Here is a 16106-nt window from a genome sequence, read left to right as displayed (position 1 = left end):
ATGTTGTGTTAATTTCTGATGCACAGCAAAACGCATCAGTTACGCCTATACATATATCCACTCTTTCTCAGGTTTCCTTCCCAGTTAGGTCGCACAGTTAGTAGCGTCCCCTGTAGTACACAGTAGGTTCTCATTAGTTACCTATTGTTTATACAGTAGTGTATATATATCAGTCCCATTCTCCCAGTTCATCCCACTCCCCTTCCCCCACTTGGTAACCCAAGTTTGTTTTCTACATCTGTGACTCTATTTTGGCTTTGCAAATAAGTTCATCTGTACCATTTTTCTAGATTCTACATATAAGCAATAGTATACGATATCCGTCTTTCTCTTTCTGACTTACTTAATTCTGCATAACAGTCTCTAGGTCCATTCAGGTCTCTTTAAATTTCATTGTTTTGTTCCTTTTTATGGCTGACTAGTATTCCATTGGATATATTAATATGTACCATATGTAGGATTTTTTTCATCTCCCAAGAACCAAGTTTTGTCTTCTTGGGGATGATGGTGCCCCTGATGAGAATGTATGCTGAAGAGGACTCTTGGAAGGTTTGGGCCTGTTATTCAAAGAGAACAATAAAGAGCTGGATATCTTAGAATGGATTGGGGAGCAGAAAAGAAAAGTCTTCTCTTGCCCTCCCCCTCAAGCCAAACAGAAGCTCAAACAGGAAGTAGGACGCTGCCCTGGGTGTATTACTCTGGCCCTCCCAGTCAGCTCGCTCCCCTTCTCCCCGCTGCTGCATGACGATTACAGACCTCACATCAGGCTCCCTCTGGCTTCAAGGTGGGTTTGGTGATGGAGAACTGGGAAGGAGATGGAGGAGTAGGGGAGGAGAGGATGGAGAATGAGGGGAGACTGGGGGCCTCTTTGTGAGGTCATCCCGCCTGGTGGTGTTCTGTGGTCACTTGAGTCCTCCTGGGTTCTCCGGGGCTCTGATAGCAGGTACTACTCCTTCCCTTGAGTAGAGTCTGTAACAGCTCCATTGCTACTAGTTCCAGGTTATTGCACCATCCCCATGGGGTTCCTTTGTACCCACACATTTGTAAAAATATCCAATGTTCTTGGGGCTCTCTGTTTCCTGTTGGGACCCTGAATGATTGACATCAGGTGGGAGAGGGGAGGTCTTGTCACTGCAACTCAGGAGAGACTCCTAGAGCTGGAATAAGGCCAGGTGAGAGGCTGTGGGGGGCTGGGTAGGATGGGGCAGGAGGACAAGGGGTCACTGTCCTGAAAAACAAAGCTGAAAGGGGCCTTGATCTGGTTTCTGGAATGAGGTGGAAAATGAACTTCTCCCTACATGATCATCAAAGATCCACCAGGGCTTTAGAGGTGATTTTGAGAAGTATTCTGGTCCGTCTCCTTCACACAGTTGGGACGGATGGAGCTCTTTCCCCACTCAAGCGGGTAGCACTGGCTTAGATTCACAGAGAGGTGAACAAGGGAAATTAAAATGCTGCATGACAGGCCTCGAAGGAGTACTTTAAAAATGCCCAGGTCCGGGACTTCCTTGGTGGTCCAGTGGTTAAGAATCTGTGTTCCAATGCAGGAGACATGGGTTCCATCGCTGGTTAGGGAACTAGGATCCCACATGCCCTTAGATGGGCAATTAAGCCCATGCGCTACGAAGGGATGAGGCCAGAGAGGAGGACCAGGTCTCCTTAAATTACTCTTTGGGTTTCTCATCACAGGCAGAGCGTGAGTCTGGAAATTCTCAAGGGATGAGGCAAATCATTGATCTCTTGGGTTCACGGTGGCACTGCGCTCCTGGGCGAGACAGTGGTAGAGGGGAAGGATCACACAGTTTCAGGAGTGACCACCTAGGCTTGAATTCCAGATCCTCATCTCTCTGGGCCATCACTGGTCTCACAGGTGCCATGAGGATTAGACCAGAAAGTGCATGTAAAGGCAGCAGGGCCCCTCTTCCAGGCCAACTGAGTAGTCCCACATTCAAAGCCCACCAAGCTTCTTCCCAGCTCTTCACTGGCACCAAGGGGCAACCAAGCCTCCCAAACTCTGGCTTCCAGAAGCCACAGAGTGAAAGAAGCTGTTGTCATGGACAGGGGTGGGTGGGCACATTATCCTGAAGCCTCCTAATCCCATTTTCTGCTTTCATGTTAATCCTCTTCCCCCTCCTGTCTGCCATACACTCAGCATCCAGGGCACTGACCCGGGGAACCTGGCTCTACCTCCTCCAGCGCTCCCTGGTGGAGGTGCTGGAGGTGGAGGGTTGGGAGACAGTCCGGGAATGCCTGGGTCCACCCTAACTGACCTGGATCCTCTTGTAGGCCAGGCCATGGAAGAACATGGAGGGTTCAACACACTCATAACAGTAACAATGACAATAGTAGTCAGTGTTTCTTAAGCACTGTGTGCTGACCCTGGTTAAGAGTTTTCTGTATGTAATTTCATTCAAAGCCCGTAACACTGCTATGAAGTGGGTATCATAAATCTGAACTCTGCAGATAAGGAGATGGAGGCTTAGAGAGTCGTCACAGCCCAGACCACACAGTGAGCAAAGCGAAAGACTGGCCAGAGTTCATCCAGAGCCTCGTGGGGGCCTAGTGGCACCATGGGCCCTCTCATGTTTTTCCTACTCCTCCAGCCCTGGGGAAGACCCACCTCCTTCCTCTAGTACCAACACCTGAGGCTTCGTTGGACAAATGCATTTCTTCCATGCTCTGGATCTTGGTGTCACTGGCTGTGCAGAGAAGAGGAAAGAACATAGACTTCGGGGCGGAAAGCTATGGATCTGGCTTCTGCAGGAAAGGGACGAGATGTTCTCAGGAACTGAACTTCTTCCAGGCTCACAGGTGGCTACATGGAAACGGCCGTAGCGGGAGGGACGATTTGGTTGTCGGCTTTCACTCACTACCCTCTTCAACCCTAGCTGCAAACGCTGCTTTCTATTCTGCAGGACTGAGTCTGACCGTTTTTGCCCCCCAGACACGGGTTTGGAATTAAGGCTCACTCACTGAGGAAAAAGCTGTTTACTAAGCCTTTACCCACCTGCAGACGAGTCTTTTGGAAAAGGGTTTATTCCCTTTGACCTCCATTCGAGTCTGGCATCACTGAGTATGGGCTCCCTGACTCTAACTTCATTCTCCTCCCAGGACAGGCTTGGAAGGTTGGCCTAGGTTTGAATGCTCCCGAAATCCTTTGCAGCTGTGACCTGGGCTTCAGTTTTCAGGTCTCTAAAATTGGAATGATAACCGTGGCTTGCCGAGGCCAAAGCCTGCTCCTCCCCACAGGCCAGTGAACCCATCTGGGAACTTCTAGAAGCCCAGAAGGCAGTGGTGGGTTAATCTTCAGCCTTCTCTTTCCTCGGTTCCTGAGCCCTGTGGGCCTCTCTGCTGACTGTCACCAGGGTCTTTGTTTCCCTGTGGATGGCACAGACCCTGCAGACCTTGCTGCCCCAGCCCTGTGGCACCTCCTTGGGCCTAGCATGGTGGTATGGTTCACCCACCCTCAGAGCTCCACAGATTGGCGGGCAGTTGGAGAACAACAGAGGGCAGTGTAACCTCTAACACTGGCCGGCACAGGGCAGGCTACACGTGTGGCAGCGCATGAATTCAGCTGAGGAAAGGGGTATGGAGGCTGGTGGAAGCCGAACTCCTCCTTGGAGTGGTGGGGACTGAGGGTGATGAGTATGGGCAGGACCCAGCTTGGCTGATTCATGGTGTGAGGTTCTGCGCAGCCTCTGATGCTCCCTGCTCTCCACAGTCACCAAGCCTAAGTAAGCAGAGGCAGGAGGTAGGGTGTGTGGGTTGGGAGTGGTGGTGCTGAGGTACCACCTTGAGGGTCTGAGCGGCTCCATAATGAGGACTCCGGGACTAACATCAGCTCCTCAATTACTTAGAACTAAGGGGACAATCTGTGCATAAGAAATTATGCCAAGCACATTTGGTGAGAAGAAATCAGGTTCTGAGGTAAACTTCGGTTATTCTTCTTAAAGCCCTTAAAGGCTTGTGCACTTTGAGAATATTCTAGAAGTAGAATGGTGTACAGGCGAGAAGATATGGGATCTCAAATTAGAAGACTTGCATCCAGAGAATTCATTGGTGGTCCAGTGGTTCACACTCCATGTTTCCACAGCAGGAGGCACAGGTTCAGTTCCTGGTCAGGGAACTAAGATCCCACGGCTGCATGGTGCAGCCAAAAAATAAAGAAAAATTAAATCAAACAAAACAATCACACAGCTTTAAAAAATAATTACTATTAAAAAAAAAAAAAAGAAGATGACTTGTATCCATGCTGGGGCTCTCTCTGGTCTCAGTGTGATCTTAAACCTTTTCACTCTGGGCCTCCATGTACCTGGGGCTTGTCCTGTTAGACCCTCCCTCTCAAAACCCATGAAGAAGGGGCTGGGCTTTCCATGCTGTCTCCCCACCTTCCATATATTTATTTCTTGCTCAAAAAAAAAAAAAAAAAAAGAAAAGAAAAGAGAGGCTCTGAAAAAGAAAAGTGTGCATTACCATGTGGTGATAATGGCCAGGACCAACCCCTCCACCAAGGCAAAGCCAACCAGACTGGAGACTGCTCAGGATCCCCTGGCATGGCTGACATCCCACCATTAGGACATGAGTCCTTTGGGTAAAGGCTTTGTATATTAGAAGCCAATGGGTATTAAAATTTTAACTTTGTTAGGGGAAGGGGTTCCTCATGTCTTTGGTTAGGACAAGGATGTGGAGGACCAAGGAGGGAGATGGAAGCCATGGGAGTAGGGCTTGAAAACACATTTTGCAAACTTCAGTGTCTGCCATGGAGATTTCACTTCTTTGTCATACACCGCTCCTCCCCCAACTCCCAGACATACACCAGGGACAACTGAGCACAAGTAAGTCAGGCCAAGAAACTGTGCCTGGGGAGGTCAGTCCTTGCTGTGAAATGTCATTTTATTAATTGATTTTATTTTTTTTTACAAAAATAAACATTTTAATGAACAAGAAGTACAAAAGCTTCTGGATACACAAACTCCAGGAGGGGGGAGAGGCTGGTTTTGGCTGCTTTGAGGCTTTCACTGAAAGCAAATGAGGCAGAAAGGCCCCGGCCCCACCCCCACCCCAGGTCCTGGCTCAAACTGCTACCTGCTCCTCAACCCACGACTTGGCTCATACCTTGTGTGCTCCTGCCTGTGCCCTTGGGCTGGCTGGCAGGCGCCCCCTGTTGGGTTCCCAGAGGCAGCCGCCCTGGGGTACAGAATCGCCCACATCTTGGAGCATCCCTTCAAGTCTCCGCTCAGGAGCTTGGCTAAGAGAACGTGCTCCATGACCGATTGTCCCCTCGCAGCCCCTGCTGGGCCATGGCACATGCAGCAGCACCAGCAGCAGGGGCTCTGGCTACATTCTCACACTATAAACACAGTGATGGGGCTGCCCATGGAACTGTCCCCATTGAGGGGCAGAGCCCCCAGTGGGGAGACCAGCCTGAGCCCTACTGGCAGCCGAGACGGTGAGAGGGGCAGTCAGCTCCCTCCCCCCTGATTCCTGGCTCTGGAGCCAGCAGTCTCAGACCTAGACTGGTAAAGTCACATTTTTAACATTTGGCATTATTGCACGTTGTCCTGGTCACCTCGGTCTGTCTGGGCTGTCAGCTTGGTCTGCAGGGGTGCCCATGTGACATGCAGTGCTGCTAGGGCAAGTCACGGGCAAGCCCAGCTGGCGGGGATGATCAACGGAACCTCAGATGGCTCAGCCAGAGGCCCTCACATATGTGGTCTTGCTGGGATCAGGGACCACGTGGCTCCATCCTGTCTTGAAAAAGACCAGTTGCCGACCTGGAGGCAGAAGTGAGAGGTAACAGGACTGGATGCTTCTCTCTCTGGAGGCAGGGCCACTCTCTCTAACACAAGGACACTCATCTCATCCCCTCAGCCTCCTTGTCTTCTTATTGTTTCTGGCTTCTGATGGGGGGCCACCACTACCCGTCAGTCTCTTCTGGGGTCTGGTCACATCCCTCTGGATGTCCTTTCCCCCAGCTCACCTGTCCAGGTGGTCTGGTTGGTGACCACAAAGGCCTGGCACTGGGCATGGTTCTCACAGATGTCCACGGCCTCAGCCAGGTTGAACACGGAAAGGAGGCAGCCTCCATGGTGGTAGGATGGCCAGCATCGGTAGTCCTCCTGGGGGATAGTACTGTCGGGGAGGCGCTGGTACTCTGTGGGTTGGAGATGGAGCTCAAGTGAGAACTCTGTGTGGCCAGGGGTAAGGGCTGGGACCACTTGCCTTAAAGGGCTAGAAGACCCATTTCTTAGAGGTAGTCTAAAACCCAGCCCAGTCTTCCTAGCATGGAGATGCAGGCAGCTACCATGGTGGAACTGGGATGACCATTCAGGAAAGGCAAAGCTCAGGTTACCTTTTGGGAGATACACATCTCCCAAATCTAAGGGCACACAAGTGATTTAGACTGCATGTGATGGTGGGCACATGTGTGGGACGAATGCACACACACAGAGATACTGGTTGACCACGCTGGTTGCTGAGCTTAGAACATTTTAGACATTTAAAGCTGGGCTTCCCAAACTTCAGTGTGCATGTGAGTCTTCAGGAATCTTGTTAAAATGCAGGTTCTGATTCTGAAGGTCTGGGGTGGGGCCAGGGAACTGGCATTTCCAACCAGCTTCCGGAACTGCTGGTCTGCAGACCACACTTTGAGGAGCAAGAGCTTCCGGCTGCCCTTGGTCCCACTTCCTTCTGGCCTTGGGAGAGAGGTTAGGCCAGCTTCCTGGGTAGCGGGGGTCAGTCATGAGTTTTTGAAGTTCAGAGGCATGCAGATGAATGTAAAACACAAAGGATTACCATTTGGGAATCCACAAGTGTTTGGGGCAGAGGCTGGCGGAAGAATATGAAATCTTCCCATTTCACAGAAAGAGCCCCCAGAGGCTCTGAAAACTTCTCAATCCGGAAGCTGCTTCACTGCAGGCCTCCTGTTCATCAGAGTCTTTCCTGCTGCCTGGGGAGCCCCAGCTTCGGACTGATAATGCAGAAGCCCTGGGCCTTGGCCACCCCGCCTTCCTTCCTCCTTCTTCTACAGGGACTAGACCAAAGTCCAGGGCAGGCTGTGATTTATAGCCCCATAAACGGCGTCCTCAGGGACAGAGCCAGCCATTGTTCACCTCGTTAAACTTTATTTACAGGGCTAACGAGGGCTCCCCCACCCCTAACACTGGCCAGAGCTCCTTGAATACGGATGCTGCCCATCCCTCGCCCCCTGCCAACCATGCTAAACCCCAGGGCCTCAGCGGAGGGACCACGCAGCCTACAAGTCATGACTGGAATTCTCTCCCTGCTCCGGGGCTCCTTAACTGGTATCAGGTGGAGCCCTCTCCACCTCCAGCCGTCCTCCTAGCCCCAGAAGGGTGAGGAAGGAGAGAGAAGTGTAAACAGACTGTGTTCCAGCTGTGTAAGAGGAAATGAGTTAACTGCTTTCACACATTTCACCTATCATTTACTCCCCGGAAGAATTTTGTGAGGCAGGTAATACTGAACCCAATTCACAGATGAGGAAAGTGAGGCTCAAGGTGTAAATACCTTGCTGAAAGTACACACAATACAGAAGGAGCTTTGCAGCCACCCAGAGAAGGGGTGTTAGAGCCCAATCCCCGGTTCAAGGCAGAATTATAGTTATTCCCGGGCTTCCCTGGTGGCTCAGATGGTAAAGAATCTGCCTGCTATGCCGAAGACCAAGGTTTGATCCCTGGGTTGGGAGGATCCCCTGGAGAAGGAAATGGCAACTCACTCCAGGATTCATGTCTGGAGAATCATATGGACAGAGGAGCCTGGAGAGCTACAGTCCACAGGGTTGCAAGCAGTCGGATACGACTGAGCGACTAACACACACATACATAGTTGTTCTAGCTCAGTCAAAGGGAAGATCTCTGAGTGAAGGCCAAGCAGTCTCTCTGCATCACTCCAAGTGAGTCTCAAAGGAAGGTTGAGCCACTTCCCCAACTAGGGGGATCACTCTCCTCGAACTGCGCCCCACCTTCCCTGCCCCTGAATCCCTACAGGGGCCACTCACCGGCTTGGCTGCCCGCAGTGGAGTTCTGCAGATACTGCCCGCTCCGGTACAGGTGCAGCACCTTCTCCAGCTGGGCCAGGGTCTCGTCCACCCCCCAGGCAAGCTCTCCTGCAGAGTGCAGTGTGGCTCTAAGAGGGCGCCTGGGCTCCTACATCTCCCTCCCCACCCCCACCCACCCCAACTCTGGAGCCTGGGCCCTGATGACCGGAGGACTGGGGCGGGGGTTTGCCACAGAATCTACTTTGGGAAGTGATGTTTCTGGACTGTGTGCCACCCTGGGCCATTCTTGTTCCCACGCTTGCTGGAAATGCGGGGGACAAGGTGATGGGAGGCAGTGCTCACCTGTGGCGTTGACGATGCTGTCCAGCAGGGGCCGGAGTGAAGGCGGGGCACTATGGGGCAGGAGGTATGTGAAGAAAAACCTGGGGCCGAGAGAAATCAGGGGCTCAAGGTCCAGCCTGTGGGCACATAGCCTTCCTCTACCCCAACTTGGGACAGAACCCCAATCTTGCTAGGGAGCCTGATCCCTTGGGCTAACCATCTCACCCATACAGCACCAGAGGATGCCTAGGAGTCGATTCAGACTAAGGAGTCAATTCAGCATGTGCCCTGTTGGGGTCTGAGCAGATGCTAAGGCCACAAGTAACTTCACACCAAATTGAAGTCTGAGGTGTGTTTTCCCCATCCATCCTGGGAACTTGTCCACCCCTCAGCCCCACATTATCCCCCAGGTTGACCTGTGTCAGACCAACTTCCATGGCTTGGCTCTATGAGGAGCTTCCACTAGTGAAGGGCCTGGGGAGGAAGGGGCAGGGCCCTCCCACCAGCCCTAGGCTGAGTCTGATGCTATTTTAAGAAGCCTCCAGCTGCCACCCCCTAACCCGGATTCTCCTTGGAGCTGACTATTTTTAGCTTCATGGTCAGGAGCCTGCCTGTTCCCTTCTGGATGCAGGGGAGCCTTTCTCCGCCCCTGCCACTCCATTGGTCATGGCAGAGTCTCCGGCCTTGGCTGGTCTCTTGGACCCCGTGTGAGCTCCCCTCCCTGCCGTGCCCCCTGGGGCCTCTCGCTGGTCCTCCTGAGTGGGGGTGGAAGTCACCTGTAGGCATTGTAGAGGTTGCGTTTCTCATTCATGGCCTCGCACCAGCCCTGGGCAGAGCAAGGCAGGGTGAAGTTCCTGGCTGGGAACTCGAGTATGCAGTCAGCGTTGCCTGTGCACGGCGTCTCCTCCACACGGGCGTCATCCAGATCTGTCACCTTCAGCTCCCCGTCCACCAGCACAAACTGTCGGGGGCGGAAGTCCAGCAGAGTGACCGAGCCCAGCGGGGAGTGGGCCAGGTGGTGGAGAAGCCGGCCCAGGCTCAGGCAGATCTGAGGGGCAGACACCGGACTGCTCACTGCTTTCCTCCAGGGAGGGGAGCCTGGGGGCTCCAGGGTGCCCTCCTCTGAGGCTCTGGACTGAGCTGTGTGTGTGGGGGGGTGGGGGGTGGTTTGCCTTTCTTTTAAAGGCTCGAGTGTTCACTAAGGGCTGAGGCCTGGAACCTTACGGAGCAAACCAGTGATTTTCTACGACCCCATGGCTGGCCCGACCCTGAGGGTAACATGGAGAAAGTGGGGAAATGGGCAAGGGAAATTTGGGGACTCCTCTCTGAAGTTTCATCTCAGTGTGGGTTCTGTCTAGTGCATGCAAATAGAGGGCAGGCCAAGATGACCTTAAGATCTTTCTAGACCTAGGACACTGGCCCTCCTGCAGCCAGGCTGAGGGGGTATGTGTGTGTGTGTGGAACAGGAGTACAAAACCAGGATCCTCTCTGCCTTGGTTTTTTTTTTTTAACCCTTTGGCTGATGGCTGAGTCAACTTCGCAGCATCCTCCCTCCTTCCCTCCCTCAACTAAGGAGGAGTCCAAGCTGCTCTGGAGGGCTGACCTTCTAAGGGAGAACCATCCCAGCCAGGAACCCAAGGCCAACTGGCCCTCCTCCCTGCTCACTCGGAAGCGATCCTCCCAAGAAGTCTGCAGCAGCTGGATCATCTCCACAGGGGCGCCCAGCTCCGTGATGGTGGTCAGGGTGTCTGGGATGTCCTCACTGTCCTGGTAGCAGTAGCCATAGAGCTGAAAGAGGCCCAGTCGGGTCATGGGGTCACAGGGTGGGGACAGGAACGAGGAAGAGCTGGGTTGTCAGATGCCCCCACCCTCCCATCCCTAGGTCTCTGCTTCAGCTCAGGCCAGAAGAGAATAGCCACTCTGCCTGGGAAGCCTGTGCTCTAGCCCACTGTTCTAGCAGCCCCTTACCTCTGGCCACTCAGGTAAATGGGCAGGTCTGAGCACCATGTGATAACCATGTGCCAGGCACTGTGCTAAATGTTTTACATGCATAACTCAATTCTTAGAATAACCTAAAAGGGCATAGTTGGTACTATTAGTATCTCCAAATCCCATGTGAGGAAACCAACTCAGAGAGGTTAAATTAACGCCACAAAGTCACACAGTTAAGAAATGCAGGAGCTAGGATTTAAATATATGTCACTCTGATTCCACAACCTTGTTCTTTCCAAGAGTACCATTTGCTAACTGGCAAACCAACAAATGGTTATTGTACCTCCTCCCCTGTTCTAATGCTTGTCTTTGCTTCATCATTTCCACTTACAGGCACCTTCATTTTTCCTTTGCTCTGGTTTTTCTGTAGGGAAAGCAATCTTCCTGAAGATTTGTAACAAGTGTTGCATCAGTACAAAAAGAATCCAGGGCTCATACCCTTGGGTGTTCATTGCATAGTTGGTGGGGGTGGGGGAATGACCCATTATCAGCTGGGGTAGTAGTGAGTTCGTCACTGTTCTTTGAGGGCATGGTCTCAAGGGCCTTTCCACTCCATAGGATCTGGGGGAGGGGCTTTGTACAGCTCAGCTGGCCAGGGGCTTCTGGGAAACACAGCCTGACTTTGTCACCGACACCTAAACCAGGATCCATGGAGAGCCCTGCTTGTTCCCGCCTTTCCCACCTCGCTGCACATCAGCTAAGGGATCAGCCGGTGCTCAAAACACCCAGCACCCTGTGGGGCAGGAACACAAAGGCCAAGTTGTTGGGGCCAGAGTAGGAAGAGAGGAGATGGGGTGGGGGTGGGGTGGATACCAGCAGAGCCAAGCCCCTGGGCTAGATGTCCCTGCAGCTTTCACCCTTCTCGGTTCCACTCCCGGCCCCTACACTCTCCCTTCCATCCCAGTAGGGACCTTTTAGCCTCCCCATCCCTGGAGCCAGCCACCTCAGTCCTGCCGGCATGAGGAAAGGCACATCTCAGATCACTAGGGTGGTGACTTGGGGGATCGGGGGAAATCCCGGGTGCCCTCTTCTCCCCTCCTCTTCTTCCCTCCCCACCCCACATCAGCCCAGGGAGGCCCCAGATCCCAAAGGGGGCAGCGGTAGGGGGAGGTAAAAGGAGCAGCCCTAGAGCCTGGTTCTCATTTTCTTGCCCAGAGTCTGAGCCTTTGTGGGAAACTTCTGAAGGTTATTAAACACCCGGAGGTCGTTAAATGCGCTGTTAACGAGGTATTAATCAAACACCCCTCAGGAAAAAATAAAAAGACACCATTAACCCCCCTAGGAAGCGAGAGGCTGAGCATTTCAGTCGCATCTTTTGTTCCTCTGGGAGAAGAAATATACTCTGGCAGGGCCAGAATCAGGGCCCAGGCAGGCCTGGGGCCCCAGCTGAGGCTGGCGGCCCCAGAACGACAGAGGTGCAGGGGAGGGGAGACCCTTGTGCCCTTTGACCCTGGGCTATAGAGGCATCTATCACGTGAGGGAGTGTGTGTGTGCGTGTGTTGTGTGTGTGTCAGAGGTGGGCTGGGGAGGGGTCACAGAAGATGGATGGAGACATCCCGCCCGGGCAGTCCCAGAGACCACAGCAAGCTCTGAGAAGTGCCCAGTGGGACAAGCTGTCCTGGGCCTTTGCTGTTTGAACACCCACGGCGCCAACTCTGGGGCTGCCAGAGAGGGGGAGGGAGCCTCGGGGAGCGGGAAGCACTCTCTGGCTCCTCCCTGGTTCAGCAAACAGTCGAACAATTTTGAAATTTTAAATGATTAAGAGGTATTAAAACAACATTATTTCTAGTTCCCTGCACACCTGAATGGAAGCCTCCTGAGTAAGAAGACCCCCAAGTAGAAGACCCTCTTTGGAGGCAGAAGTGACACTGCTAAGAAGCCAGAGGGATACTGGCCTGGGGGTCTGGGGATGAGACCCTCCACCAAAGCCGTCCCTAAATTCACCCCAAGGTTCCTCCACCTCCCTGTAAGTAAGGGTAGCTTTTCACTTCTCCCCTCACAGAAAGGACCTGGGACCCTCCCACCCACTTGTGTCTTAAGGCAACTCACCCCAATCCCACCCTGTAAGAGTCACACAGCCAACCCAGTCTTGGTCTAGAGAGGGACTGAGTGAAAACCAGTTATAATTTTTTTCTTTGACACCTCCAGCATTGTGGTGGGGGCCTGACATTAAAGTGGAGGACCATTCTGTGATATACGAGGGGGTGGTTAGCTGATGCTCGTGTTGAAGTCTGAGTTGGGTAAGAGAGGGCGGGAGGAGTTCCTTAAGAGACAGGAGAGCACAGCAAACCTCCAATCTGCCGTAAGGGAGAGGGGTCTTGAGTCAATTAACACTCAATATCCTGCTAACATACTCAAGACCTTCCCCACTGCCTCGGAATCTGACTGACACCCCAGTTTCCGAAAAGTTCCCAGGAGCCCCCAGGAAGGGAAGAGAACTAGATCCTCCCAGTTAGAATAGCCACGTAACCAGCTGCTCATTCCCTGCAGCTCCAGAGTCAGCTATGCCACCAGGCAAGCCACCCACAGCTGCTGGCTCTGCCTGACCTGCAACCAGTTCAGAACCCAGGACCCAGTCGACACGTGTCTAATCAGGGCTGGGGTAGCCTGGGTGCCAGCAGTGATGTCAATAGCTCTCTGACTTCTCTCTACTATTCTGTGATGCCCAGACCTGGGGTCCATCTCACTCCTGAGGAAAGAAGGGAGGGACTCCTGGGTTTTTGCTCAATTCTCCCGGGTGCAGAAAGATTCATGTGAGTGGGCTGGGAGGTGGAAGGTGTGGGCATGGTTCCTCAGCTGGGGAGCCTGCACACACCCTGTGTTCACTGGGCCAGGAGCAGTCAGGGATTCCCCTCTCCGTCTGCTCAGACATGTGCCAAGGGAACAGTTTGTCTAATCCCAGGACTGACTCAAGGACGTAGGAGAGCTGGGGGAGAGGAGGAAGTGGGTGTGTTAGGGCAGTGCTGGGACTGTGAGACGCCCACTCCCTCAGTCTAGCCTGGAGGGGACAAGGTGGGGTCTCATCTTTCCTCTCTGCTCCCCAGTGAATGGGAGAGACAGAGTCCCATTTACTAGGAACCTGGGCATCTGGCCTTCTCAATCCTTCAGTCTCTTGGCCACATTTGCTCAGGTAATGTGACTCTCAGACCCTCAGGCCCTCAGCCTGTCCCCTGAGCATTGAGCTAGGACCCCAAAGGTTCCCCAAAGCCTACTTTGAGGCCCAGGGTCTCCTCAAGGAAGGGCTATGCATTTTGTGGCCTACTATCCAATCCCCTCCAGTTCTTCCAGTGGCTTCTGGGTGGGGTACCCGATATTCTTGGGGAATCAAACCTGGTCTTTTTCTAGCTCTTCCAACCCCATTTGCTGTGCCATCCCACCTTCAAAGTCAGATAAGTCACTGTTTGGAAGTTGAGAGAAGTGGGGTTCAGATTCCATCAAGAAAGTGAACAGATCACTGCAGCTGTGCCCCTAGCTCAGGGATGAGCTCTGTTCAGCGTCTTGGTTTGGGGTCATTTCCCTGGTGCTCAACACCCCAGCTCCAGCCAGAAGCAGGGTCCTAAGTCCAAACAGACTCCAATCCCCATCCCGAGTTTTGGAACCCTCTGTCCTGATCTGTTTTGGTGTGGAAGCTGAGGAACCCGGGAGTCTCTCCGGACGGCCACCCAGGAATGAGAAGCAGGGTGGTGTAGAGGGGAGCTGCCATGGACCGGGTTCTGTCCCCCAGTTTAACCTGGCACAGTCACTGGGGCTCCGCTTCTTTATGTGTAAAAACAAGGGTTCTCTTCTAGCCAGAGAGACCGGACCTGGGCACGTCCAGCCAGCACCCTCAGCCCCGCACCCGCACCCTCGTACCTGCAGCACGTTGGGATGCCGCAGCCGCTCCAGCAGCACCATCTCTTTGAGCAGCTTATGGGCCGCCAGTCGATAGCAGCCCCTCCGCGCCCCGAACTCGCGCACGCAGCTGCCCAGATCGTGGCCGCTGAAGTCCACCGCCTTGAGCGCCACCGCCGCGCCGCCAGGCAGGCGGACCCGGTACACGGCCTTGGTGTAGCCCGAGCCCAAGTACTGAGCGCCGGACACGTTGCGGAGCGCGGCGCAGCCCAGACGCGGGCCCGGACCAGGGGAGCCCGGGCCGGGAGCCGGGGGCCAGCCCGGAGCGCCGTCGGGCAGGGGCCGGGCCCGCGGGGGCCGGGGACGCTGCAGGCCCGGACCGCCCGGAGCCAGGTCCATAAGGCGCCGCCGCTCCGGCCGGCCAGCCCCGGGCCCGGGGCCCCCGCGGGAATAGCGCTGCACCTCCTCGTAGCGCGCTCGAATCTGCCGGGCCAGCTCCCCGCGGCCCCCGCGACGGCCCGGGCCCGGGGCTGGTGAGGGCCCCGGGGACTGGCCGGGCCGTGGAGGCTCCGAGCCCGGTGCGAAGAGCACGTTGAGGACCGAGCCCAGCAGGAAGGAGGCGCAGAAACCCGCGGCCACCGCCGCCCGCCGGCGCCGCATCGCTCCCCTCCCCCCGGCCGGCCGGCCCCGCGCGGCTCCCCGGCCGCGGCCCCGGGAGGCTCAGGCTCCGAGGCGGCTCCGCTCTGCGCTCCGCCGGCCCCCTGCCCAGCCCACGCGCATGGCCCCGGCGGCCCCGACCCCGGCCCCGGCCCCTCGCGGGCGGCACATCGGCCTGACACTTGCCTCCCTCTCGCCCTGCCCCCGCCGCTTATAAGGCCCGGAGCCGCCCCCGCCCCCGCCCCCTCCGCCTCCGCCTCCCAGCTCCCGGCCCGAGCCCGTCCTCGGCGCCGCCCCCTCCGGCCGGCCCGGCCTTCCCCGCTGACTGACAGCGGGACCTCCTCCCGCGGCCGTCCGGGCCTGAGAAGCGGCTCGGAGGCGGCTCCGGCCCTGCCCAGCCCGGGATCGCCGGCCGGGGGAGAAGGGGAGGCGGCGGCGGCGGCCCCGGAACGAGCCGAGGGGATCGGACCCAGAGCGAGGGCGGATAACGGGGCCGGGGCGGCCAGATAACGGGCCCGGGAGGCGGTCAACTGAGCCGGCGGGGCAGGATTGGGGAGCAAACGGAGGGGCGAGGCCGGCGGGTAACCGGTTCCGGAAGGGACGAGCAGCTGGGTCCGGGGTGCGCCCTCCCTGGGACCCGGGGCCGTGGGGCTGGCTGGGCGCGGGGAAGGGGCGTGGGGCCCGCCGCACGCGGGGGACGCTGCTTATCGCTTAGTCGCGGATTCGGGGGCCGGGAATGGGGAGGCGGGCGCTCAGGGGCTGGCACCTGCGAGCGCCCGTAGGACGGGAACTCTGGGATCCGAAGAAAAATCAGGAGATGCCCTCTTCCATGTCCCCTACCAAGTTTTTCTGATTTTCCTTGTTCCTAAAGCCCCACATCGAAACCCTACCCTGGGGATTCCTGCAGACAGACGTTAGCCGCGGATCACGAACTTTATTCGTGCTAGTAATTTGTACAAAGAGCACTTGTATCCACGGACATGCGTGGTCCTGATTGTCTCTGGAGCGTGTTGCATTAGTGTGCTGAAGGGGCCACTGTGTCCGAGGAAGGGAGTGTGTACCATGTGTGTAAGTAGGTGCTGACTCCAGCAGAACTTCTGGTCCCTCCTCCTCCCTCCCTGATTGCATCATTAGCGCTAATTGAGAAGCTTTCACACGCCAGCGCATTAGTTGTTTGGAGTGAGCTCCCCCCTCCTGAGAGAGATAAGCCGCCGCCCCTCCCCCTCGCAGTCCTCCGCTTCTTCAGCGCCCTGGAATCCTAGATGCCCGTCCACCTAGATCCCCCCAC

At 55.4% G+C, this 16106-nt stretch overlaps 1 protein-coding gene and 1 long non-coding RNA gene across 5 annotated transcripts; one reads left to right on the top strand and one right to left on the bottom strand.

Annotated features, from left to right (window-relative positions):
* Positions 1 to 4875: 4875 nt before the first annotated feature.
* PKDCC (protein kinase domain containing, cytoplasmic) lies at positions 4876 to 14931 on the bottom strand. 4 transcript variants are annotated; one of them, XM_025260916.2, is made up of 7 exons: positions 14183 to 14931; positions 10004 to 10126; positions 9115 to 9299; positions 8360 to 8439; positions 8018 to 8145; positions 5981 to 6154; positions 4876 to 5774 (listed from the first exon to the last, which is right to left on the bottom strand). In XM_025260916.2, exons 1-7 carry the CDS (start codon positions 14819 to 14821, stop codon positions 5703 to 5705), a joined length of 1401 nt encoding a protein of 466 aa, XP_025116701.2. In that variant the 5' UTR covers positions 14822 to 14931; the 3' UTR covers positions 4876 to 5702. The 4 variants fall into 4 exon arrangements, with proteins under 4 accessions (XP_025116701.2, XP_025116699.2, XP_025116700.2 ...); XM_025260914.2 differs by having other exon boundaries at positions 9115 to 9386; positions 14183 to 14926; XM_025260915.2 differs by having other exon boundaries at positions 8018 to 8125; positions 9115 to 9386; positions 14183 to 14920.
* On the top strand, positions 11663 to 14258 carry LOC123328445. The gene is made up of 3 exons (XR_006543268.1): positions 11663 to 11804; positions 12120 to 12296; positions 14119 to 14258. It is a non-coding gene; the product is annotated as an uncharacterized LOC123328445 (long non-coding RNA).
* Positions 14932 to 16106: the final 1175 nt, after the last annotated feature.

This window comes from Bubalus bubalis, chromosome 12 (assembly GCF_019923935.1).
Source record: "Bubalus bubalis isolate 160015118507 breed Murrah chromosome 12, NDDB_SH_1, whole genome shotgun sequence".
Lineage (NCBI taxonomy): Eukaryota > Metazoa > Chordata > Mammalia > Artiodactyla > Bovidae > Bubalus > Bubalus bubalis.
The sequence above is the reverse complement of the archived record's forward strand: the minus strand, read 5'-3'. Positions and strand labels throughout refer to the sequence as shown.

Excerpts from the sequence above, each read along its gene's own strand:
- PKDCC (XM_025260914.2), bottom strand. The coding sequence starts at position 14,821 with ATGCGGCGCCGGCGGGCGGCGGTGGCCGCGGGTTTCTGCGCCTCCTTC. Across the intron at positions 9,387-10,003 it reads CTTGGGAGGATCGCTTCCGA|ATCTGCCTGAGCCTGGGCCG; the intron begins GTGAGCAGGGAG and ends TCTGCCCCTCAG. Across the intron at positions 8,440-9,114 it reads AACCTCTACAATGCCTACAG|GTTTTTCTTCACATACCTCC; the intron begins GTGACTTCCACC and ends TCTCGGCCCCAG.